This window comes from Podarcis melisellensis (genome assembly GCF_964234715.1).
Source record: "Podarcis melisellensis genome assembly, chromosome: 3".
Classification (NCBI taxonomy): domain Eukaryota; kingdom Metazoa; phylum Chordata; class Lepidosauria; order Squamata; family Lacertidae; genus Podarcis; species Podarcis melisellensis.
Genome location: NC_138530.1, coordinates 436,891 through 460,022, shown reverse-complemented (window position 1 = coordinate 460,022; position 23,132 = coordinate 436,891). Strand labels below are relative to the sequence as shown.

Here is a 23,132-nt window from a genome sequence, read left to right as displayed (position 1 = left end):
AAATTCCCTTATTCCAGCGCTATCGCGGATTGTTCGATATCCCGCCGACTGTCCCCGGGACAGGGGAGGCTGCTGATCCCTTCTTTTCGAGGCTGCGGATCCCTTCTTTTCCAATCTGAAAGTGGACAGCTCTGGTTCAGAGGGTCTTCCCACGACTTCTCCCTCTCTGCTCCCGACTCAGCCCCCCATGGGACGCCTGTCTGTCTATCCGTCTGTCTGCCTGCCTGCCTGCCTTCCCCAGAGGCTCCACTGGCTCTTCCTCTGGCCAGAGACCAGATTCTCCTCAGAGAGGCTCCATCCAGAGCCCCTTCTTCTCCCTCAGTCCAGTCCTGGGTCCAAATCCCTCTTTCTGCTTCTATCTCTCCAAAGGAGCCTGGCTCACTTGAAGGCCCTCCTTGGGGAAGCTTCGCTTTTCAGGGTTGACATTTTACTATGGTTTTATATGTGCTGGAAGCTGCCCAGAGTGGCTGGGGGAGCCCAGCCGGATGGGAGGGGTATAAATGATAAAATAATCATCATAATGATCAATAATTCGCTCTCTTCCCTTTTCTGCCCCTGACTAAAAACTCCCTCAGAAGCGGCTCCTTTTCTTTTCCCGCCCAAAGTGCTGGCTCCGCCCCTTTGGCTGGTTGCTGGGCAGCCAATCAGAGAGAGAGAGGCTCCGGCCCCCTGGTGGCCTTTCGGGGGAACTGCACCCCGACTCCGGCCTGGCTCCGCTGTCAATCACAGGCTCCTCCCGCCTTCACCCAGAGACTTCAGATGGCAGAGGAGGAAAATGACTCTTGAGGAGGCTGAATCTCAGCCCAGCCAGAGGCACTCCTGACCTGGCGCCTGGGGGGCCACGGGGACTGATCTCACCCACTTCTGTCCTCTTTCCCCTTTGTTCCTGGTTTGGTTTAAACCCATTCATGAACCAAGAACCCACATCCTGTACTGACCCCGGGCTGCCCAGATCTCTGCCCATTTTGTGATGTACACATGAAAGAAGAAGGCAGCCTATTTATTTGGGCCTATTATTCCTATAGGCAGCCCTGTTTAGGGGAGTTTTACTCACTAATGTTTTAATGTATTTTTAATCTTTTGTTGGAAGCCGCCCAGAGTGGCTGGGGAAACCCGGCCAGGTGGGTATAACTAATAAATTACTATTATTATTATAAAGGCTAATAAGAAGACCCGGACCCCGTGGTGCATCTGCCAAGCAGGACCAGAGCCCTTTCCAGAGCTACGGCTTCCTCCCCAGAATCCTGGGAACCATCGTTTGTTCAGGATGCGGTGAGCGGACAGGAAAGAGCCCTCTCCTGCAATTCCTAGAGTGGTGTAACAACCCAGCCTCCTTGCCAGGGGACTTGGGGAACCGGAGCTGGAGCAGAGGGGGCTGTGGAGAGAGGGTCTCCCACTTACTCTCAGCCCTTGGAGGGGGCTGCCTCTTTGACCCCACCCGCACCCTGGGATTGATTTATCACACGTACAGACCACTTTCATCTTCCCAGGATCTCAATGTGGAATACGTGATTCTCCTGCTCCCTATTCCACCCGCACAACAACCCTGTGAGGAAGGCGAGGCGAAGAGATGCTGACTGACTCAAGCTCACCCAGGGAGCTTCATGGCTGAGTGGCGAATCGAACCCTGTCCCAGTCTGGCACTCTAACCATTAGGCCGCACTGCCCCTCCTTCCCACCATGGCCTCTTCTCTTGGATCTCCTGGAGAAAGGAGATTCCGACTAAGCATTGGGGGAAAACCGAAGAGCTGTTGGGCCCTGTCACCCCCAGGAGAGATGGCGGCCTCTCCTTCCTTGGAGGTTTCTGAGCAGAAGGTGGAGGGCCGCCTGCCTGCAATGGGGAACTAAGCAGAGATTCCTGCAGTGCAGGGGGCTGGACTTTCAAAATTGGGAAAGGAGTACGACAAGGCTGCATTTTGTCTCCCTGCTTATTTAACTTATATGCAGAATTCATCATGCGTAAGGCTGGGCTGGATGAATCCAAAGCCGGAATTAATATTGCCGGAAGAAATATCAACAACCTCAGATATGCAGATGACACAACCTTGATGGCAGAAAGTAAGGAGGAATTAAAGAACCTTTTAATGAGGGTGAAAGAGGAGAGCGCAAAATATGGTCTGAAGCTCAACATCAAAAAAACGAAGATCATGGCCACTGGTCCCATCGCCTCCTGGCAAATAGAAGGGGAAGAAATGGAGGCAGTGAGAGATTTTACTTTCTTGGGCTCCATGATCACTGCAGATGGTGACAGCAGCCGCGAAATTAAGAGACGCCTGCTTCTTGGGAGAAGGGCAATGACAGGCCTAGACAGCATCTTGAGAAGTAGAGACATCAACTTGCCAACAAAGGTTCGTATAGTTCAAGCTCTGGTTTTCCCAGTAGTGATGTATGGAAGTGAGAGCTGGACCATAAAGAAGGCTGATCGCCAAAGAATGGATGCTTTTGAATTCTGGTGCTGGAGGAGACTCTTGAGAGCCCCATGGACTGCAAGAAGATCAAACCTATCCATTCTGAAGGAAATCAGCCCTGAGTGCTCACTGGAAGGACAGATCCTGAAGCTGAGGCTCCAATACTTTGGCCACCTCATGAGAAGAGAAGACTCCCTGGAAAAGACCCTGATGTTGGGAAAGATGGAGGGCACAAGGAGAAGGGGACGACAGAGGATGAGATGGTGGGACAGTGTTCTCAAAGCTACCAGCATGAGTTTGACCAAACTGCGGGAGGCAGTGGAAGACAGGAGTGTCTTGCGTGCTCTGGTCCAGGGGGTCACGAAGAAGCAGACACGACTAAAAGACTAAACAACAGGACTAGAAGTCCCTTGGGCACCTTCCAAGGCTAAGATTCTAGGCTTCTCCCCAAGGCTTCCTCTTCAGTCTGGGGGTGCAGATCTGCAATTTCGCTCTGGGCTGCAGTTTCCTGTTTCATTGCGGAGCTGGAAGGGGACCCGCGGGGTCCTCAGTCTGGCATCTGGACCAGCCTTTCTCCAGCTGGGGGCCCCCCCAGAGGTGGCTGGACTACAACTCCCATCCCCCCAGCTAGCCAGGCCAGGGCTCAGGGATGATGGGAGTTGTAGTCCAACAATGGAGGACAGGATCACACTTCAAAACGACCTTGACAGATTAGAGAACTGGGCCAAAACAAACAAGATGAATTTTAATAGGGAGAAATGTAAAGTATTGCACTTGGGCAAAAAAAATGAGAGGCACAAATACAAGATGGGTGACACCTGGCTTGAGAGCAGTACATGTGAAAAGGATCTAGGAGTCTTGGTTGACCACAAACTTGACATGAGCCAACAGTGTGACGTGGCAGCTAAAAAAGCCAATGCAATTCTGGGCTGCATCAATAGGAGTATAGCATCTAGATGAAGGGAAGTAATAGTGCCACTGTATTCTGCTCTGGTCAGACCTCACCTGGAGTACTGTGTCCAGTTCTGGGCACCACAGTACAAGAAGGACACTGACAAACTGGAACGTGTCCAGAGGAGGGCAACCCAAATGGTCAAAGGCCTGGAAACGATGTCTTATGAGGAACGGCTAAGGGAGCTGGGCATGTTTAGCCTGGAGAAGAGGAGGCTAAGGGGTGATATGATAGCCATGTTCAAATATATAAAAGGATGTCACATAAAGGAGGGAGAAAGGTTGTTTTCTGCTGCTTCAGAGAAGCGGACACGGAGCAATGGATCCAAACTACAAGAAAGAAGATTCCACCTAAACATTAGGAAGAACTTCCTGACAGTAAGAGCTGTTCGACAGTGGAATTTGCTGCCAAGGAGTGTGGTGGACTCTCCTTCTTTGGAGGTCTTTAAGCAGAGGCTTGACAACCATATGTCAGGAGTGCTCTGATGGTGTTTCCTGCTTGGCAGGGGGTTGGACTCCATGGCCCTTGTGGTCTCTTCCAACTCTAGGATTCTAGGATTAAAACAGCTGGAGAAGCGCCGCTCTAGCGCAACCCCCTCGCCCCCCCTTTGCCCAGCCCTGCCTGCCCCTCCCCACAATGGGACCCCCTGCATCCCGGGGACCCCGAGGGGAGAGAGGAGACTCACCGGAGGAGACCAGAGGGGGTCCGGGAAGGGCTCCGGAAGACCCGCCTCCGCCATTTCCCGTCCTCTCTAGGAGTGCGGCTCAGCTGCTCTTAACCCCTCCGCGCCCAGCTGGTCCCTCCCGAGCGTGGTCTCCTTTGCGGGGAGCCTCGAGGAAAAGGCAGGAAGCCGAGAGGGGAAAGGGGAGCCCCCTGCCCCCCCCGGGATGGGCAGGGAAAAGGCAGGCCGGGCGGGGGGGGCTGGAGGGGGGGCAGTTTCTGGCCTCTTGGACCAGGGCTAAAGTCAGGCAGGGCCAGAAAAAGAAAGGGATCGGCAGCCTCCCCTCTCCCGGGGACAGTCTACGGGATGTCTAGCAATCTGGCCCCCAGGCGCCCCAAGCAGGAGGAGAGCGCCTTTGGCCCGCTAAGGTAGACTGGCTCTGGCCCTGGAGGCTCCGTGCAGGAAGAATCCCAAAGGGGACCCATCCGGCCCAGGATCCTGCGCCCACAGTGGCACCCAGGCGCCCCAAGCAGGAGGAGAGCGCCTTTGGCCCACTAAGGTAGACTGGCTCTGGCCCTGGAGGCTCCATGCAGGAAGAGCCTCAAGGCAGGTGCATGGAGCCAAAGGGGACCCATCCGGCCCAGGATCCTGCGCCCACAGTGGCACCCAGGTGCCCCAAGCAGGAGGAGAGCGCCTTTGGCCCGCTAAGGTAGACTGGCTCTGGCCCTGGAGGCTCCGTGCAGGAAGAATCCCAAGGCAGGTGCATGGAGCCAAAGGGGACCCATCCGGCCCAGGATCCTGCGCCCACAGTGGCACCCAGGCGCCCCAAGCAGGAGGAGAGCGCCTTTTGCCACTCTAAGGTAGACTGGCTCTGGCCCTGGAGGCTCCGTGCAGGAAGAGCCCCAAGGCAGCTGCATGGAGCCAAAGGGGACCCATCCGGCCCAGGATCCTGCGCCCACAGTGGCACCCAGGCGCCCCAAGCAGGAGGAGAGCGCCTTTGGCCCGCGAAGGTAGACTGGCTCGGCCCTGGAGGCTCCGTGCAGGAAGAGCCCCAAGGCAGCTGCATGGAGCCAAAGGGGACCCATCCGGCCCAGGATCCTGCGCCCACAGTGGCACCCAGGCGCCCCAAGCAGGAGGAGAGCGCCTTTGGCCCGCTAAGGTAGACTGGCTCTGGCCCTGGAGGCTCCGTGCAGGAAGAGCCCCAAGGCAGCTGCATGGAGCCAAAGGGGACCCATCCGGCCCAGGATCCTGCGCCCACAGTGGCACCCAGGCGCCCCAAGCAGGAGGAGAGCGCCTTTTGCCACTCTAAGGTAGACTGGCTCTGGCCCTGGAGGCTCCATGCAGGAAGAGCCCCAAGGCAGCTGCATGGAGCCAAAGGGGACCCATCCGGCCCAGGATCCTTCGCCCACAGTGGCACCCAGGCGCCCCAAGCAGGAGGAGAGCGCCTTTGGCCCGCTAAGGTAGACTGGCTCTGGCCCTGGAGGCTCCGTGCAGGAAGAGCCCCAAGGCAGCTGCATGGAGCCAAAGGGGACCCATCCGGCCCAGGATCCTGCGCCCACAGTGGCACCCAGGCGCCCCAAGCAGGAGGAGAGCGCCTTTGGCCCGCTAAGGTAGACTGGCTCTGGCCCTGGAGGCTCCATGCAGGAAGAGCCCCAAGGCAGGTGCATTGCGCCAAAGGGGACCCATCCGGCCCAGGATCCTGCGCCCACAGTGGCACCCAGGCGCCCCAAGCAGGAGGAGAGCACCTTTGGCCCGCTAAGGTAGACTGGCTCTGGCCCTGGAGGCTCCGTGCAGGAAGAGCCCCAAGGCAGCTGCATGGAGCCAAAGGGGACCCATCCGGCCCAGGATCCTGCGCCCACAGTGGCACCCAGGTGCCCCAAGCAGGAGGAGAGCGCCTTTGGCCCGCGAAGGTAGACTGGCTCTGGCCCTGGAGGCTCCATGCAGGAAGAGCCCTGGGGCAGGTGCATTGCGCCAAAGGGGACCCATCCGGCCCAGGATCCTGCGCCCACAGTGGCACCCAGGCGCCCCAAGCAGGAGGAGAGCGCCTTCCTCCCCCCTTGTGCTCTGCCATTCTAAGGTAGACTGGCTCTGGCCCTGGAGGCTCCGTGCAGGAAGAATCCCAAAGGGGACCCATCCGGCCCAGGATCCTGCGCCCACAGTGGCACCCAGGCGCCCCAAGCAGGAGGAGAGCGCCTTTGGCCCACTAAGGTAGACTGGCTCTGGCCCTGGAGGCTCCGTGCAGGAAGAATCCCAAAGGGGACCCATCCGGCCCAGGATCCTGCGCCCACAGTGGCACCCAGGCGCCCCAAGCAGGAGGAGAGCGCCTTTGGCCCACTAAGGTAGACTGGCTCTGGCCCTGGAGGCTCCGTGCAGGAAGAATCCCAAGGCAGGTGCATGGAGCCAAAGGGGACCCATCCGGCCCAGGATCCTGCGCCCACAGTGGCACCCAGGCGCCCCAAGCAGGAGGAGAGCGCCTTCCTCCCCCCTTGTGCTCTGCCATTCTAAGGTAGACTGGCTCTGGCCCTGGAGGCTCCGTGCAGGAAGAATCCCAAAGGGGACCCATCCGGCCCAGGATCCTGCGCCCACAGTGGCACCCAGGCGCCCCAAGCAGGAGGAGAGCGCCTTTGGCCCACTAAGGTAGACTGGCTCTGGCCCTGGAGGCTCCGTGCAGGAAGAATCCCAAAGGGGACCCATCCGGCCCAGGATCCTGCGCCCACAGTGGCACCCAGGCGCCCCAAGCAGGAGGAGAGCGCCTTTGGCCCACTAAGGTAGACTGGCTCTGGCCCTGGAGGCTCCGTGCAGGAAGAATCCCAAGGCAGGTGCATGGAGCCAAAGGGGACCCATCCGGCCCAGGATCCTGCGCCCACAGTGGCACCCAGGCGCCCCAAGCAGGAGGAGAGCGCCTTTGGCCCGCTAAGGTAGACTGGCTCTGGCCCTGGAGGCTCCGTGCAGGAAGAGCCCCAAGGCAACTGCATGGAGCCAAAGGGGACCCATCCGGCCCAGGATCCTGCGCCCACAGTGGCACCCAGGTGCCCCAAGCAGGAGGAGAGCGCCTTTGGCCCGCTAAGGTAGACTGGCTCTGGCCCTGGAGGCTCCGTGCAGGAAGAGCCCCAAGGCAACTGCATGGAGCCAAAGGGGACCCTCATTGGCCCCCAGTTGCCCCCCAAGGGAAACCCAAGAGCAAGATCCTAGGCCAAGAGCAGCCCTCTCTCCTCCTCTGGTTTCCCGGAACTGGGATTCAGAAGCCTTGCTGCTTTCGACTGCAGAGCCAGAGCAAAGCCATCGGGGTTGTGAGCCATCCTGGCCTCCTCCGTGAATTTGTCCCGTCCTCTTTTAAAGCCATCCAAGGTTGGTGGTGATCACTGCCTCCTGTGGCAGAGAGTTCCACAGTTTAACTCTGTGCTGCATGAAGGAGGGTTTGCTGTTACCCCTCCCCCTGGATCCTGGCACACATTCACCCTTCTTCCATCCAGGAGGAGGAATGAGAGTTTCAGAAAGCAAAGGGTTACAGTGACAGAGTTGCTGCTAGAGAGGAGGCCCTGAAGAAGGAAGCGGCAGGTGGTGACGCGCCCCCCAGAGGCGGAACCCCAGATCTCTCCCCCTTGTCATCTCCCTGCAAATTGGAAGCGAGTCCGGCTTCCACTTTTGGCTTCTGCCCCGGTGGTGCTTTAGTCGAGATTTCTGCATTTAATAATAATAATAATAAATTTTATTTATACCCCGCCCTCCCTGACCAGAGCCGGGCTCATGGCTGCTAACACCAAAAAAATCATAGTAAAACATAATAGGGGGAAAGGGGGGGGGACCAATTTAAAATACAGGTTAAAATGCAATTTAAAATGCAGCCTCATTTTAAAGTAGCTGGGGTTGGACTAGATGACCCTCGGGGTCCCTTCCAACTCTGATTCTGTGATTCCCACTTGCAGTGCAGGCCTCCACCTCCTGGTTGGCACCTCCAAGTGCCCCCTGGTGCCTGGCAGGGGCGCCCTGACTGCACCAGCCCCTCACTTGCCAGGAGAGTGACCCACTTTACAGGGGCAGCAGCACAAGACCCACCCCTGCCAGGTTGCCAGAAGTGCTTTGGGGGGAAGAGGCAGGGATGCAGTGGCTGGGGTTGCGGCGCTCATCTGGCTTTACTGGCCGAGGGAGCCGGTGTACAGCTTCTGGGTCATGTGGCCAGCAGGACCAAGCCCCTTCTGGAGAACCAGAGCAGCGCACGGAAACGCCGTTTACCTTCCCGCCAGAGCTGTACCTATTTATCTACTTGCACTTTGGCGTGCTTCAAACTGCTAGGTTGGCAGGAGCTGGGACTGAGCAACGGGAGCTCACCCCATTGCGGGGATTCGAACCGCCGACCTTCTGATGGGCATGTCTTAGGCTCTGGGGTTTAACCCACAGCACAACCCGTGAGGGAAGCATGCACATGGGAGCAAAAAAATCTGCGTGCCAGGATCCAAAGGGGCAAGGGATGAAAGCAAAGCCTTCTTCAGGCAGCGGAATTAAATTGTGGAACTCCCTCCCACAAGGGGCAGCCCGGGCCACCAACCTGGATGACTTTAAATGAGAACTGGGGGGAAATTCATGAAGGTGGAGAGGGCTGGCAGTGGCTCTGCTCTATAACAACAACAACAACAAAATTTATTATTTCTACCCCGCCAATCTGGCTGGATTTCCCCAGCCCCTCTTTGCCTCCACAGTCAGAGGGAGCAATGCTCCTGAGGGGGAGTTGCTCTTGTGCTCAGATCCTGCTTGCAGTTGCAGGTTTCCCACAGGTTGGCCACTGTGAGGAAACAGAGAACAGGATGCTGTTTGTTTTTTGCATTGTCACCACAGTAGAATTATTATTATTATTATTATTGATATCCTGTCCATCGGGCTGGGTTTCCCCAGCCACTCTGGGTGGCTTCCAACAGAAGATTAAAAGTACAGTGGTACCTCAGGTTACAGACGCTTCAGGTTACAGACTCTGTTAACCCAGAAATAGTACCTCGGGTTAAGAACTTTGCTTCAGGATGAGAACAGAAATTGGGCTGCGGTGGCACAGCAGCAGCAGAAGGCCCCATTAGCTAAAGTGGTGCTTCAGGTTAAGAGCAGTTTCAGGTTAAGTACAGCCCTCCAGAACAAAATAAGTACTGCACCCGAGGTACCACTGTACATTAAAACATCAGTCATCAAAAACTTCCCTCAAAAGCCTTCAGATGCCTTCTAAAATTCAGATAGTGGATTATTTCCTTGACATCTGATGGGAGGGCGTTCCACAGGGCGGGCGCCACAGGTTGGCATCTGTCTATCTCAGGAGACAGTGTTCTTCCAGGGGTAAAGTCAAACCATTAGAAGGTTGCATCTCCTGCTGTGGCTGTAGAAACCGAAACAGGAAAGGCATGTTTAGTTGCAGCTGAAGGCGTCCGGTTCTGCTGCTGCAGATGCACCAAGACGATTCCTCTCCCTGCAGTCTTTCCTCTTCTGGCCACTACTGTGGATGCACAACCAGGCATCCCATATCCCCCCTCCAATTTAATTCACATTTCCCCTTGACTTAAGTTAAGCATGTTCATTCATTTCAGTTTGCCCACTGAGCATTGCTCACGCAGGAACCATGCAAGGCAGAAAATAAGAATGCCATTATTCAGAGCACTCCGCTTGGATGCACAGATTCTGTGACTTTGGGGTGTGCTGCAAATATAGGTGCTCAATGTGTTTTTGCAACATGAGAGTAATGCATGCTTGTGCATATTTATAAATGTTTATATTGAAGGCAGTGAGAGATTTGACTTTCTTGGGCTCCATGATCACTGCAGTTGGTGACAGCAGTCACGAAATTAAAAGACGCCTGCTTCTTGGGAGAAAGGCAATGGCAAACCTAGACAGCATCTTCAAAAGCAGAGACATCACCTTGCCAACAAAGGTCCGTATAGTAAAAGCTCTGGTTTTCCCAGCAGTGATGTATGGAAGTGAGAGCTGGACCATCAAGAAGGCTGATCGCCGAAGAATTGATGCTTTTGAATTCTGGTGCTGGAGGAGACTCTTGAGAGCCCCATGGACTGCAAGAAGATCAAACCTCTCCATTCTTAAGAAAATCAGCCCTGAGAGCTCACTGGAAGGACAGATCCTGAAGCTGAGGCTCCAAGACTTTGGCCACCTCATGAGAAGAGAAGACTCCCTGGAGAAGACCCTGATGTTGGGAAAGATGGAGGGCACAAGGAGAAGGGGACGACGGAGGACGAGATGGTGGGACAGTGTTCTCGAAGCTACTAGCATGAGGGAGGCAGTGGAAGACAGGAGGGCCTGGCGTGCTCTGGTCCAGGGGGCATGAAGAGGCGGACACGACTAAAGGACTCAAGAACAACAATATATCTATCTATCTCTTGGGTGGCGTTGTCCCCCCTGGCCTGATCCTGCTGCAGCTCTTTCTCCTTCTGCCCTCCCTCGGGGAGGAGCTTCCAGGGGCAGAGCCAGTCTACCTGGATCCCGAGGTCCACAGGGACCTTTGACCCGCATGAGAACACGCGTCTGCCCGGCCTGTCGGGATCCAGCGTCCCGCCTCTCCTCGCGCTCCAGCGCAGACCCCGCCCCTTCGCCAAGGGAGGCTGCGCATGCGCCTGCGGCGTGTCGAGGGGCGGGGCTCTGCCGTTCACGTGACGCCTCCCGGGCCGAGGTCACGTGCCGCATCATGGCTGCGCCCAGGCGCCTCTTCCCGACGCGGCTGCTGCTGCTCCTCCTGCCCTCGCTGGGCTTCTGCCTGGCGGCGGCGGCCGGAGACAGCAATGCCGCGAGGCTGCCGGCGGTGTGCGGCGGAGGCTGCTGCCCGGGGTCCGTGCGCAACGGCTCCGCGGTGGCCGCGCAGTGCGCCTCCCGGCCGGGCGCTCGGCTGCGGGGCCGCTGCTGCTGCTCGGGAGGCGAGGCCGCCGCGGCGGTGGTGGGGTGAGTCCGGCCCGGGAGGGAGCCCGGGGCTGCAGCCAAGGGAATCCCGGCCATGTTTGAAAAGGGGACCCTTCCAGTTTTTAGCGGAGGGAGGGACGAAGACGCTGCCCTCTGTCACCGAATCTGACGTCCGCGGGCCGGGAGGGGCGCTGCTTTCTGTTCATGTGTGATTTTATGTCCTGGATGCTTTAGTTAGTTGAGATTTTTACCTCGCAGGAATTTGGACTGGGTGACCCTTGGGGTCCCTTCCAACTCTACCATTCCGGGATCAATGATTCTATATATCTTCTGCTTGTATGTTGTGTTTTAGAATCATAGAATTGTAGAACTGGAAGGGATTCCCAAGCATAGCTGTCAACTTTTCCCTTTTCTTGCGAGGAATCCTATTCGGAATCAGGGAATTTCCCTTAAAGAAAGGGAAACGTTGACAGCTATGCTCCCAAGGATCATCTAGTAAAAGCCTTCAATGTCAACATGCAGGCCCCAATCCAATTTGAACCTACACCAGACTTTGCTTAGCTTTGCAAATAGTAGCTTTATCCTTGAGTGAAGAGCAGTATATACATTTAATTAATAAATGCCTGAAGAACAGAATGCATAAATATTTATTTTATTTATATCCCACCTTTTCCTCCAAGGACCTCAAGGCCTTGCTTCTCCCCCCCCGCCCCCCATTTTATTCTCACAACAACCGTGTGGGGTAGGGTTAAGCTGAGTGACAGGTCCAAGATTCATCCAGTGAGTTTCACAGCTAAGTGGGAATTCAAACTCTGGTCCCCCAGGTCACACTCGCAGCACCACTGCCTGGCATGTGTGCTCCCAAGGGATAGTCACCTGGAAAATGTTACCTGTCACTCTGACCTTAGATTCTGGCAGCAGGGTAGCTGCTCCGGTCGCCCGATGTGAATGCCTTGTCATTCATGGTGGCAAGCGTAGCAGATGTTGTGCCTCCCAGATGTTGCTGGACTACAACTCCCATCATCCCTTGACAATTGGCCAATTTGTCAGGGGCGGGGGGAGGAAAATGTTCATCCCACATCACCGCTTGGACTTGGATGCATTGCAGAAAATCTCTTGTGGGCCCTTGGGGAAGAGATGATGCTCTCAGGTGGCCCCCAAGAGACTGATGCATCTATCCCCAACCTGATATACAGTGCCGGATGAACCCTGTGGAGGCCCCTAGGCAGTCAAAATCGGGGGGGGGGGCTTGCAATAATGTAGGCTGCTGAGTTAATGGGAGATTCTCTTCCAAATTAAAAATTCTTTGAGGATGAAATCAATATTATTTTGATCTGTTGTCATGGGGCCCATAGACCGGTGTCCACTCTGGCTATTTGGTAATCTGGCACTGTTGATATGCTCCAGATTTGTGGGACTAGCACCCCCATCAGCCCTTGTCAGCATAGCTGCATGGTGCTGAGGAACATCTGGATGGCACCTGCATTGCAGTTGGTTGGACTAGATGACCCTCAGGGTCCCTTCCAACTCTACCATTCTCTGCTTGGAAGCCTGGAACAGATTGTGACCTGATGCTGCCTAATTGGCGGCTGTTCCAAAGGCCCAACGGAAGGGCGAGGCTCTGCGGCTGGCGTTTGGGGTGAGCCCCATGTTATTGCTGCTGTGAGAAACTCATCCTTCACCCCCAACCTCCAAAACTGCTGGAGGGCGAGAGAAGGAAGGGCAGGGACTGGGGACTCCTGTTAAGTGATGCTCCTCTCTCTTTGCCCTCTAGGCTGGATCTGGGGAACTGCTCGCTGCAGCACCTGTGTTCCAGCTTCCAGGAGGCCAGCACGGCTTTGCTCATGTGAGTCCATAAACACCTAAGAGGAGCCTGGCTGCTGGATCAGACCAGAGGGGCCCATCCAGTCCTGCATTCTGCTCTCACAGTGGCCAGCCAGGTGCCTGTGGAACTCTCTGGCCTTCCAGATTGGTGGGACAGATTCAGCTCCTGGGTCCTAACCTGAAGTCGCCTGTCCTTCCCCCCCGGCCTTCTCAGAGGGAGCTGGAGTGACAGGGTTCTGGTTCTGCTTGGCTTTGTATTTGCTTGCTCACGTGTAACGCCATGCAGGGATTAGGCTGCCCTGAAATGGGGCTGAGTCACAGTCTTGGTGCCCCATTGTACAGGGAAGTATTAAGAAGGGAGCCTGAGGTTTGTATTCAAGCACCCTCTTCTGGGTTGTTCATTTGCGCTCCATTTCAGGCTAGAAATAATGCCCCAACATGAGACACTTGCCCTGAGGTTTTGGTAGCCCAGTCCCAGAGGGGGCAGTGGCGCCCGTGTGATGTGCCACACCAAAATGTGCCCTGTGGCAGAGCAGGTGCCTTGCGTGCAGAAGGCCTCAGGTTCAACCTCAGGGGAGGGCAGATGCAAGAAGGGCTGGTAAAACCTTCATGCCCCAAACCCTGGAGCAGTGGCTCTCAAAGGGTGTGGTGCTATGCTATAATAATAATAGTGATAACAATAAGAATAAAAATTTATTATTTATACCCCGCCCATCTGGCTGGGCCTCCCCAGCCACTCTGGGTGGCCCCCAACAAAATATCAAAGCACAGTAATGCATCAAACATTAAAAGTTTCCCTAAACTGGGCTGCCTTTCGATGTCGTCTAAAAGTCAGATAGCTCTTTATTTCCTTGACATCTGGTGGGAGGGCGTTCCACAGGGCGGGGGCCACCACCGAGAAGGCCGTCTGCCTGGTTCCTTGTAACCTCACTTCTCGCAATGAGGGAACGGCCAGAAGGCCCTCAGAGCTGGACCTCCGTGTCCAGGCTGAGCGATGGGGGTGGAGGCGCTCCTTCAGATATACTGGACCGAGGCCCTTTAGGGCTTTAAAGCACCAACACTTTGAATTGTGCTTGGAAACGTACTGAATCAAGCACTGCTAGGAGCAGTTTATTTTCATTTCCCAATGTATTTCTTACCAGTTTAAAGGTTGGTGCAGCCAAAGCAAATTTTTATTCTGTGGCCCAAGAGAAAAAAGTATGAGAATCTTTGGCCTGGAGAGACCCTGTCAGTGGGCCTGACTCTGCAAAAGGCCGCTTCCTGTGTTTCCATACCAGAGCGCAGGGCCTGACTGTGCTTCCTCCTTCTCAATGCAGAGACCTGACTGACAACCCTCTGGAGCCTCTCCCTGAAGACGCCTTCCGGGGCTTCACCCAGCTGCAGACCCTGTGAGTGGGGTGGAGAGCTGGGCTGGGGGCTCCTGCTTCTCCTGGACTGGGCCAGCTGAGCCCGAGGGTGATGGCTTCCCCTGGTGCCGCTGCCTCCTGGGAAACAGCAGCTTTGTGGTGGCCGGGACGTTTTTTGTGGCTCCCGTGGCCCCTTGCTGCAAGGCGGGCCCCTGGGACATGGCCTCCAAGTCCTGCTGTTGGGACAGTTGGGGGGAGACCAGTCCCGGACTCGGTGAGATTCAGAATCCCCCTTGATCCGCAGAGCTCTGCCCCTGACGCTGGACTGCCCTGGAGGCAACGAAGGCTGGGACAACGTCACCGTCCAAGGAAGCAGCCGGATCTGCCACGGCCAGAGGAACCCCTGCAATGGCTCAGGGGGGCTCGGTATGGAGGGGGTGGGCAGGGGCTGGCCTGCTTGGGGGCTGGAGGAACAGCCTCGTGCAGAATGGGGGGGGGGGGAATCAGGGCAGCTGTGGGGCGCAGGAAGCATCACTTTGGGAAGCCACCAAACTCCTTCCTATATCCGCCGCAGTGAAAGAGCTGCAGGATGATGTTGTGTTAGTGTTGCATTCCAAAAGCAAGGAAGGATTGGATTAATAAAATACACACAAGGCTTGACCAGCAAGACTCTGGGAGGGGTGCCAGTAATAATCCTGTCCAGCCCTTGGCCCAGGTCATTTTATTCACAAAAGAACTTTTTAAACAGTGTTCATAAGAACCAATCAGATTTCCTCTGAGCATTTCAAAAACCCCACGTGGGACAAAGTCAGATCAGAAGAAATCCTTTTAACTACAAAGAAACTATTTCCTACTTGAGCATGCATATGTGGTTAAGTTAAATAAACAGGAGTCAAGTAGAAATGCATTTAGTACCCCCAGAGCTCATAAACCCATAGGAAAGAAAGCTGCATTTACCATCTCCATGTAAACTCTCTTCCTGGCCCTTAAGATCTATCTAAAGATTAACGAAAGCTACATCAAAGTTACCTCCTATCTTTATGGCTCAGGATGCCTGGTGAAGCCACCAGTCTGTGATTTAGAATGCTTCACATTCCTGTCAGGCATAGAAAATGGACAGTAGAGAAGATGGGGCAGAGGTGGAGATTTGATCAGAAATTATTGTCAATGAATCAAGCCCAGTCACAGCAATGCTTTCATGGCGGACACAATGGCTTGCTCCGTATTTCATCATTCCTCATAGCAGTCCCACCTGACCCCCACAGTGTAGGAACTGGAGCTGGGTCTGAACCATTCAGGGGTTCCAGAAGTGCCCTGTGGGCCGAGAGCGACCCACCCTGGGACCTGGGCATGGTGCTGTGTCTGTTTGGTGTTCAGATCAGGCCACAAGCAGCACTGAGAGAGCTCAGGGGAGGGCAGGAAAACAGTCCAGAGTCCAGGGCCATCCCAGGATCCCTCGTGCCACATGGCCCAGTTGCTCAGGGCAACCACCCGTCTCCTTCGAGGCACAACCCTAGAAAGGGCGACTGCAGCTCTTTTGTGTTCCTGCCAAGGGCTGCAGGACGGGAGGGCAGATGCATCTGGCTCGTGGGGCACCAGCTGCCAGGAGCTTCTCCTGCACAAGACCTGTGGCCTTGCGTGGGACGTTCGCTGGAACAGAGGGGAGCCCTGCAAGGACCTGGGGAGCTCCGGGGGGGGGGTCTCATTGCCTCCACCACCGAGACATCATGGCCTGGCCCTGGTAGCCAGAAAGGAGGCTGGTTGAATCCTGTGTGTGGTCGGCCACTGTAAGAACAGAGCACTAGACTAGATTTGGCACTAGCCTGACCCAGCGGGCCTCTCTTCTGTTCTTCTAGAACCTCCAGGTCCAGAGACAGTCTTCCTGGATTCTGAGGTTCTTTGGGGTATTTGGCCCACCGACTCTTCTTGAACATTCTTCACCTGCAGGATGTGGGGAAAGTCTCCTTCTCTTGTCCTCTTCCTCCCGCAGGCCACCTGTGCCCAAAGGACTCCTTGTGTTCCCACCAGGGGCCCGGCTTGCCCCAGTGCCTCTGCACCAGCCCCCACTACGGCTACAAGTGCCTGCGCCAGGTGAGCTGCCCCAGAGGGCGGGGGCTTTGTGTTTGAGAGGAGGGGTGCAAAGAGGGGGCCGGGGGGTTGTGCTACTCAACTGGAGCAGAGCGGCTTTTTTCGTGCACCAGGAAAGCCTGGGGGCTGGGAGACAGCGGAGGGCAGGAATGCAGGGCCGCTGCCCCACCACCACCCTGGCCCAACGGCAGGAGCCCTGCCCCAGCCCTGCAGCTGTGTGGGCGCCTCCAGGTTGCAGGTTCGAGCCCTACGATGGGCAAAAAGATTCCTGCATTGTAGGGGGTTGCACCAGGGCCTTTTCAGCACTGGCCCCAACGTGGTGGAACGCTCTGTTACAAGAGACCAGGGACCTGCAGGACTTGACATCTTTCCGCAGAGCCTGCAAGACAGAGCTGTTGCGCCTGGCCTTTGGTTTGGACTCAGTCTGACCCTTATGTTTCCCTCCCATTATGGTCTTGATTTATCGGCTACTTTAAAATGAGGCTGCATTTTAAATTGCATTTTAACCTGCATTTTAAATTTGGGTTCCCCACCCCTGTTTTGTTTTCACTGTACTTTTACTGGTGTTAGCTGCCCTGAGCCCGGCTCTGATCAGGGAGGGCAGAGTATAAATAAAATTTATTATTATTATTATTATTAGACCCTCAGGGACCCTTCCAACTCATCCAATTTATGATTCTCTGCAAGAAGGCAGACCCTCGACCCAGCCAGGTCCAGCGGCAGCCCCCAGTCAAAGGCGCTGCCCCCTGCTGGCCTTCCCCAGACTGGCTCGGGTGTTGGGGGGCTTTGGGGGCTGCCCCAAGAGGAGAAACGTCTTCCTAACTGACCTTTCTTTTCCAGGGCACCTTCCCCTACCTGCTGTTCTTTGGGGCCTTGGGGGCCGTCACCATCACCCTCTCCCTCCTTCTGTGGGTCACCCAGAGGCGGAAGGCGAAGGTCTCCTAGAGGCCTCTCTTTTCTGCGGCTGGACAGAAGCCCTTTGGCTTGGGCCACAAGTTCGTAATAAAGTCTGGAACCGGAACACGGAGAGGAATGGTCCTTGTGGCGGAACCGAACCCCCCAGGGCTCAGGGGTCTCTGCCTTGGGGTTGCTGGCCAGAGGGTCCCAGAGGAAGAGGCGCCCTGGGCTCCCCCCTTCTCCACCAAGGCCGCTCTGATGTCTTCTCACAAGGGGCAGAACCTGCATCTCACAAGCCTCACTGCAGTTGCTGCCCTCCGAACCCCCAAAAGGCCTCATGGATGGGGTCCCTGTCCCGGAGTCAGAGGGATGGCGGTTCCCCCTTGCTTTGCAGGTGCGTGAGACTCTCTCCCAGAAAACCCACCGGGCGCTATTTCCCTAGAAAGGTTTGTCCATTGCCCCCCAGTGAGAGTCAAGCTGGAGTCTGGGCACCTGTCTGTTGACGTCCCCACCCACAATTGCCGAAATGAAGGAACGTCACACTTTCGCCTCTGTGTGTTGACGGCAAGTTGGACATACAGAGGCAGCAGCCCCCTGCGAGCTGCTCACGGCCACCTCCGGTCATTCCAGGCATTTAAGCAGGATTGCCCAAAGGTTGCAGAAGAACTTTGTTTTTCTTTTGAAATATTTTTTGTTTGTTTTCATCAATACAAATTTACAATCAACTATATAACCGTCTCTTGAGATTCTCTGAATTGCTTGACTTCCCCCCGTCCCCATCATGGTTCCTTATTAAAATGTTTCTTCTTCTTTTTCTTCGGCGATTAGCCGGGTCAAATTGTCTTCCATAAACACAGTTTTTTTTTTTTTCGACGTAAATTTTTATTAAGCGTTTCAAAATAGAGAAAGAAAAAGAAAAAACAGAAAAAGAAAACAGAAAAATATACAAGAATAACAATACATCAAATAGATATTTTTACATCACTTCTTTCACATAGTTGTTTCTTTCAGGACTTCCTTCAGCTAAATCGCAAGTCATTCGTAGCCAAAATTAATGTCCGCGTTTCTTCGTTTATATTGTCGTTATGTCTACTCTTACTCTCTATTTTCATTGCACAATAACCTCTAGTCTGTTACAGTACGTCTTTAAATCCCTTGAGCGTTATTTTTCCATCACAAACGTATTCCAAGTAGTCTACATATTTCCCCCAGTCGCTGGTAAATATCTGGTCCTTTAAATATCTAATTCTCCCCGTTAACTTATCAAGCTCAGCATATTCCGATAATTTACCTCTCCACTCCTCCACCGTCGGGATTTCTTGTTGTTTCCACCTTTGCGCTATTACAACCCTTGCTGCCGTAACCGCATAATATACCAGTCTACGATCTTCCTTTTTTATATCTTGTCTTAATATCCCTAATAGGAAAATCTCGGGTTTCTTTATGAACGTGTATTTTAATATCTTTTTTAATTCGATGTAAACCTTCTCCCAAAACTGTTTTACCCTTCCGCACTCCCACCACATGTGGTAGAAGGAGCCCTCTACCTTTTTACACCTCCAACACTTATTGTCCACCTTGTACATTTTGGCAAGTTTCATAGGTGTCAAATGCCACCTGTAAAACATCTTCATAACATTTTCTCTTATCACAGTACACGCCGTAAAGTTTATCCCATCTTTCCATAATTTTTCCCAATCCTCAAATTGAATACTGTGACCTATATCTTTAGCCCAGCGAATCATTACAGATTTAACTTCTTCGTCAGCCAAGTTCCAATCAAGCAGCATTCTATATAACTTAGATATATTTTTCTCTTTGTTGTTAATTATCTCCGTCTGGTATTTAGAGTCTTTGTCTGCATAACCTCTTTCTTTGAAGTCCTTGCTGAACATCTGATTCACTTGTTGGTGGTGAAGCCAATCGTAAACATGTTCTTTTATCTGCTCATAGGGTTTAGTTCTCCATTTCCCTTCCACTTTAGTTACTAACTGATTATATGATGCCCAGTTCTTTCTCATGTTAGTAGTTTTTATACTTATAATTTCAAGAGGTGACAGCCAATGTGGTGTCTTCGGCTCTAGCAAGTTCTTATACCTTTCCCATGCCTCGATTATCGGCCCTCTAAAGATGTGGTTACCAAACCCCTTATGTGCCTTCGTTTTGTTCTTCCATAAGTAGGCATGCCAGCCAAAGCAGTTGTCGAAGCCCTCCAGATCTAGTAGCTCCGTATTTTCTAGCTTGACCCAGTCCTTTAACCAGCTTAGGCATACAGCCTCATAATATAGTTTTAGATCTGGCAGGGCGAAGCCCCCCCTTTCCTTTACATCTGTTAAGAGTTTAAATTGTATTCTGGGTCTTCTGCCCTGCCATATAAACCTCGAAATTACCCTCTGCCATTCCTTAAAAATCCTATTCCCTTTTATTATAGGAATAGTCTGAAACAAAAACATTAATCTTGCTAGCACATTCATCTTGATTATGTTGATCCTTCCCCACATTGACAGTTTTAGTCGTCCCCATTTTTCCAAATCCTTCTTTATTCCCCTCCACATCGGCTCATAGTTGTTTTTAAAGAGATCTATATTTCTAGGTGTTAGCCAGATGCCGAGGTATTTAACTTTTTTGACCATCTCTATCTGTGATTGCTGTTGGATTGTTTCTATTGTCTTCGGATCTATATTTTTACATATCATTTTTGTTTTTGTCTTATTTAGTTTAAACCCGGCCACTTCACCAAATGATTCTGCTTCCTTCAATATCTCTCCCACAGAGGTTTCTGGGTCTTCTGTCATTACTACCAAATCGTCAGCGAAGGCCTTGGTCTTATACACATTCCGTCCTAGCTTTACTCCTCTAATATTCTCATTTTGTCTTATGGCGTTTAAAAGGACTTCTAACACTGTTATAAATAGTAACGGGGAGAGCGGGCATCCTTGTCTTGTTCCCTTCCTTATCTTTATTTCCTCCGTTACCATATTATTTACGATCAGTTTGGCCCTCTGTTCTGTGTATATTGCCCTTACCCCATTAAGGAAGTCTTTGCCTACATTCATGTGTTCCAGGTTTCTCAACATAAAATTCCATAGCACATTATCAAATGCCTTTTCGGCGTCAATGAACATCATTATAACTTGTTTATCAATCCTTACAGACAGGAATTCTAACATATCAATGATATTTCTTATGTTGTCTCTCATCTGCCGGCCAGGTAAGAAGCCTGCCTGATCTGTGTGTATGATATCTGCTAATACATTCTTTAACCTTCTTGCCAGAATTCCTGCAAATATCTTATAGTCTACATTCAGCAGCGAGATTGGTCTATAATTTTTGACTTGGGTCAGGTCTGCGTCCTGTTTGGGGATAAACGTGATGTATGCCTCCTTCCAAGTTTCTGGAATTTCTCCTTTCTTTAAGATGTTATTCATAGTGTTTTTCAAGGGTCTTACTAGAATAGGTTTCAGTTCTTTATAATAGCTGGCAGTAAATCCATCGGGGCCTGGTGCTTTGCCCCTCTTGAGATCTCTAATTACCTCCTCGATTTCCTCGTTTTCAATTGCTATGTTTAATCTTTGTCTCCCTTCCTCCGGGATTTTTTGTCCCCCTTTATCTTTCATGTATCTTTCTATTTTCCTTAAACCTACCTTTCCCTGGTCCTTATACAGGTTTCTATAATAATTAAGAAACTCCCTTCTAATTCCTTTGGGGTCAGTTCTCTCCTCCCCCTCTATTATTATTTTATTAATCGTCCCCTGTTCTTTCCTTTTTTTCGTTTGCCAGGCAAGCCATTTGCCTGGCTTGTTCGCAAATTCAAAGTTTCTTTGCCTAAGTCTTTTAATATTCCACTCTACTTCCTTGTTTATCATTGTAGCAAACTGGGTTTGTAGGATTTTTATTTTTTCTTTTGTTTTCAGACAATTGGGGTTTTGGGCTAGCTCTGATTCGTTTGTCATTATCTGTCTTAGAATTTCCTCTTTATTTTTCTCTCTGTTCCTGTTTTTGATTGCGTTTTGTTGAATGAAATACCCTCTTATTACCGCTTTACTAGCATCCCATACTATATTGTCTTTTATCCCTTTATCACAATTCTCCTTAAAGTACTCTGACAATTCTTTTTTTGCCTTTTCCACCACCTTCTGATCGTCTAACAAGTAATCTTTTAGTCTCCATCTAAATGTTCTTTTCTCTAAGCTTTCTAGTTCCATCTCTACTGGATTATGGTCTGATATTACTTTCGGTCTTATCTCTATAGATTTAACTCTTGGACATAATTCCTTTGAGATCCAGATCTGATCCAGTCGTGAGAGTGAGTGGTTAGGTTCCGAATAAAAAGTATATTGTTTCACAAGAGGGTGTCTAAGACGCCATATATCCACTAAATTGTAATTCTCCACCATAGAGAAGAAGGATTTTGGTAGTTTCCCTTCTTTACTTCCTCCATCTCTGCGTCTATCCATCTCCAATGAAATAACCGCATTCATATCCCCCATTATGATTATTTTTTGATCTGCATATTCCATTAGTTTTTCTTCTAATCTTTCGAAAAATTCCGTTTTGCTACCATTCGGGGCGTAGATCCCGACTACCATCATCCTTTCTCCTTGCCAATTGATGTTAACCCCTATCATCCTCCCCTCCTCGTCTTTAAACATTGTTTTGGCTTCTATTTTGCTATTGATATACAATACCACCCCTCTTTTCTTTACCTTATCCAGTGTTTCAAATTCGTTCCCTAGCCGTTTATTAATCAGAACCTTTCTATGCTTTCTGGCCACGTGTGTCTCCTGGAGACAAATAATATCTAGATTTTTCTTTTTCAAACATTGCTCAATTTTATTTCTCTTTTTTTTGTCATTCATCCCATTGATGTTCCAATTCCAAATTTTTAATCCCATAGTGCTTAATTTCTTCTTTTTTAGTCTTTATAATCCTCCTGTTTCTTGTGTATTCCCTAAGTCTCCCTCTTCTTCTTCTACCTCCTCCCCTGATCCACTCCCCTCCTCCTCCTGATCCCCTGTCGTTCTTGATTCTCCCGATTGGGCCCTCTCTGCTCTTCCTGTTTCATTTGTGTCTACTTTAAGTTCCTTATATTTCCTGAGGAATTTCCCGGTCTCTTCTTGATTTACCAACTTATGTCTTTTCCCTCTATATATAAATGATATCCCTTCCGGGAATTCCCACCTAAACTCAATCTTGTTCTTCTTCAATGTTTGCGCCAAGGGTTTATAAGAGTCTCTCCGTTTAAGTAGTCTAATTGGGACATCTTTAAAGATAATTATATAATTCCCATCTATATTTAGTCTCTTTTCTCTGTTCCTCTGGAGGATCAAATCTCTCATTTCTTTGTTTTTGAACGTAATCAAACAATCACCTGTGAGCTTCTTTGCTCTAGTTGCATTGACACGCATTCTAAATGCATTTAGTATGCTGTTGGCCATTTCCTCTATAGGTATACCCATCCAATCCGCTAACTCCTTCGTCAATCTTTCTTTTACATTTTCATTCTGTGTCTCCGGAATGGCCCTCAGCCTCAAATTCACCTCCCTCTGCCTTAGTTCGTTCATCGCTATGGTATCCTTCATCTCTTCCTGTGTCTTACTTAGCTCCATCACTTCTAGTTTAATTTTTTCCTTATCTCTCTTTATGTCTCTCAACTCTACTTTAGTCTTTTTTAGTCCTTCCTCTGCGAGCTGCGTCCTCCTAGATATTTCTTTTATTTGGCCCTTTAATTCGTTCACTGTTTCCTCCATTTTTTTATCCAATTTCCCAATTCTGTTATCCACTTGTTCTAATTTATGCTCTACATTAGCTTGGCTTTGTTTTATTTCCGCAAACATCTTCAGAATCTCTGACTTAAAGTCTCCCTCCTGTTTGGAGCCTCTCCTCTCTCCTGGAGTTCCCCCGTTCGTTCCTTTCTTCCCCGTGAGTGACATCATGTACCCTTGTATCAATCTTCCTTTTTACTATTCCTTTCTATCCCCAAATTAGTTTTTCTAGTACCTTCTAATGCTGGTACCTTCCTCTGTTTCTTTGCAATCCCGTCCTCCTTTCCAAAATTCACATTACATTTACATTAC

General features: G+C 51.7%; 1 protein-coding gene across 2 annotated transcripts; it reads left to right on the top strand.

Annotated features, from left to right (window-relative positions):
- Positions 1 to 1,054: 1,054 nt before the first annotated feature.
- On the top strand, positions 1,055 to 17,778 carry ATRAID (all-trans retinoic acid induced differentiation factor). Of its 2 annotated transcripts, none has more exons than XM_081904381.1 (6): positions 1,055 to 1,272; positions 12,675 to 12,746; positions 14,041 to 14,112; positions 14,375 to 14,496; positions 16,061 to 16,161; positions 16,999 to 17,778. In XM_081904381.1, the coding sequence occupies exons 1-6, from the start codon at positions 1,268 to 1,270 to the stop codon at positions 17,101 to 17,103; spliced, it is 477 nt and encodes a 158-aa protein (XP_081760507.1). In that variant the 5' UTR covers positions 1,055 to 1,267; the 3' UTR covers positions 17,104 to 17,778. The 2 variants fall into 2 exon arrangements, with proteins under 2 accessions (XP_081760507.1, XP_081760506.1); XM_081904380.1 differs by lacking the exon at positions 1,055 to 1,272 and adding an exon at positions 10,434 to 10,942.
- Positions 17,779 to 23,132: the final 5,354 nt, after the last annotated feature.

What these genes read in the sequence shown, in the direction of transcription:
- ATRAID (XM_081904380.1), top strand. Translation starts at nt 10,518, where the DNA reads ATGAGAACACGCGTCTGCCCGGCCTGTCGGGATCCAGCGTCCCGCCTC. An exon ending in CAATGGCTCAGGGGGGCTCG is followed by an intron (nt 14,497 to 16,060) that starts GTATGGAGGGGG and finishes TTCCTCCCGCAG; the next exon opens with GCCACCTGTGCCCAAAGGAC. An exon ending in GCTACAAGTGCCTGCGCCAG is followed by an intron (nt 16,162 to 16,998) that starts GTGAGCTGCCCC and finishes TTTCTTTTCCAG; the next exon opens with GGCACCTTCCCCTACCTGCT.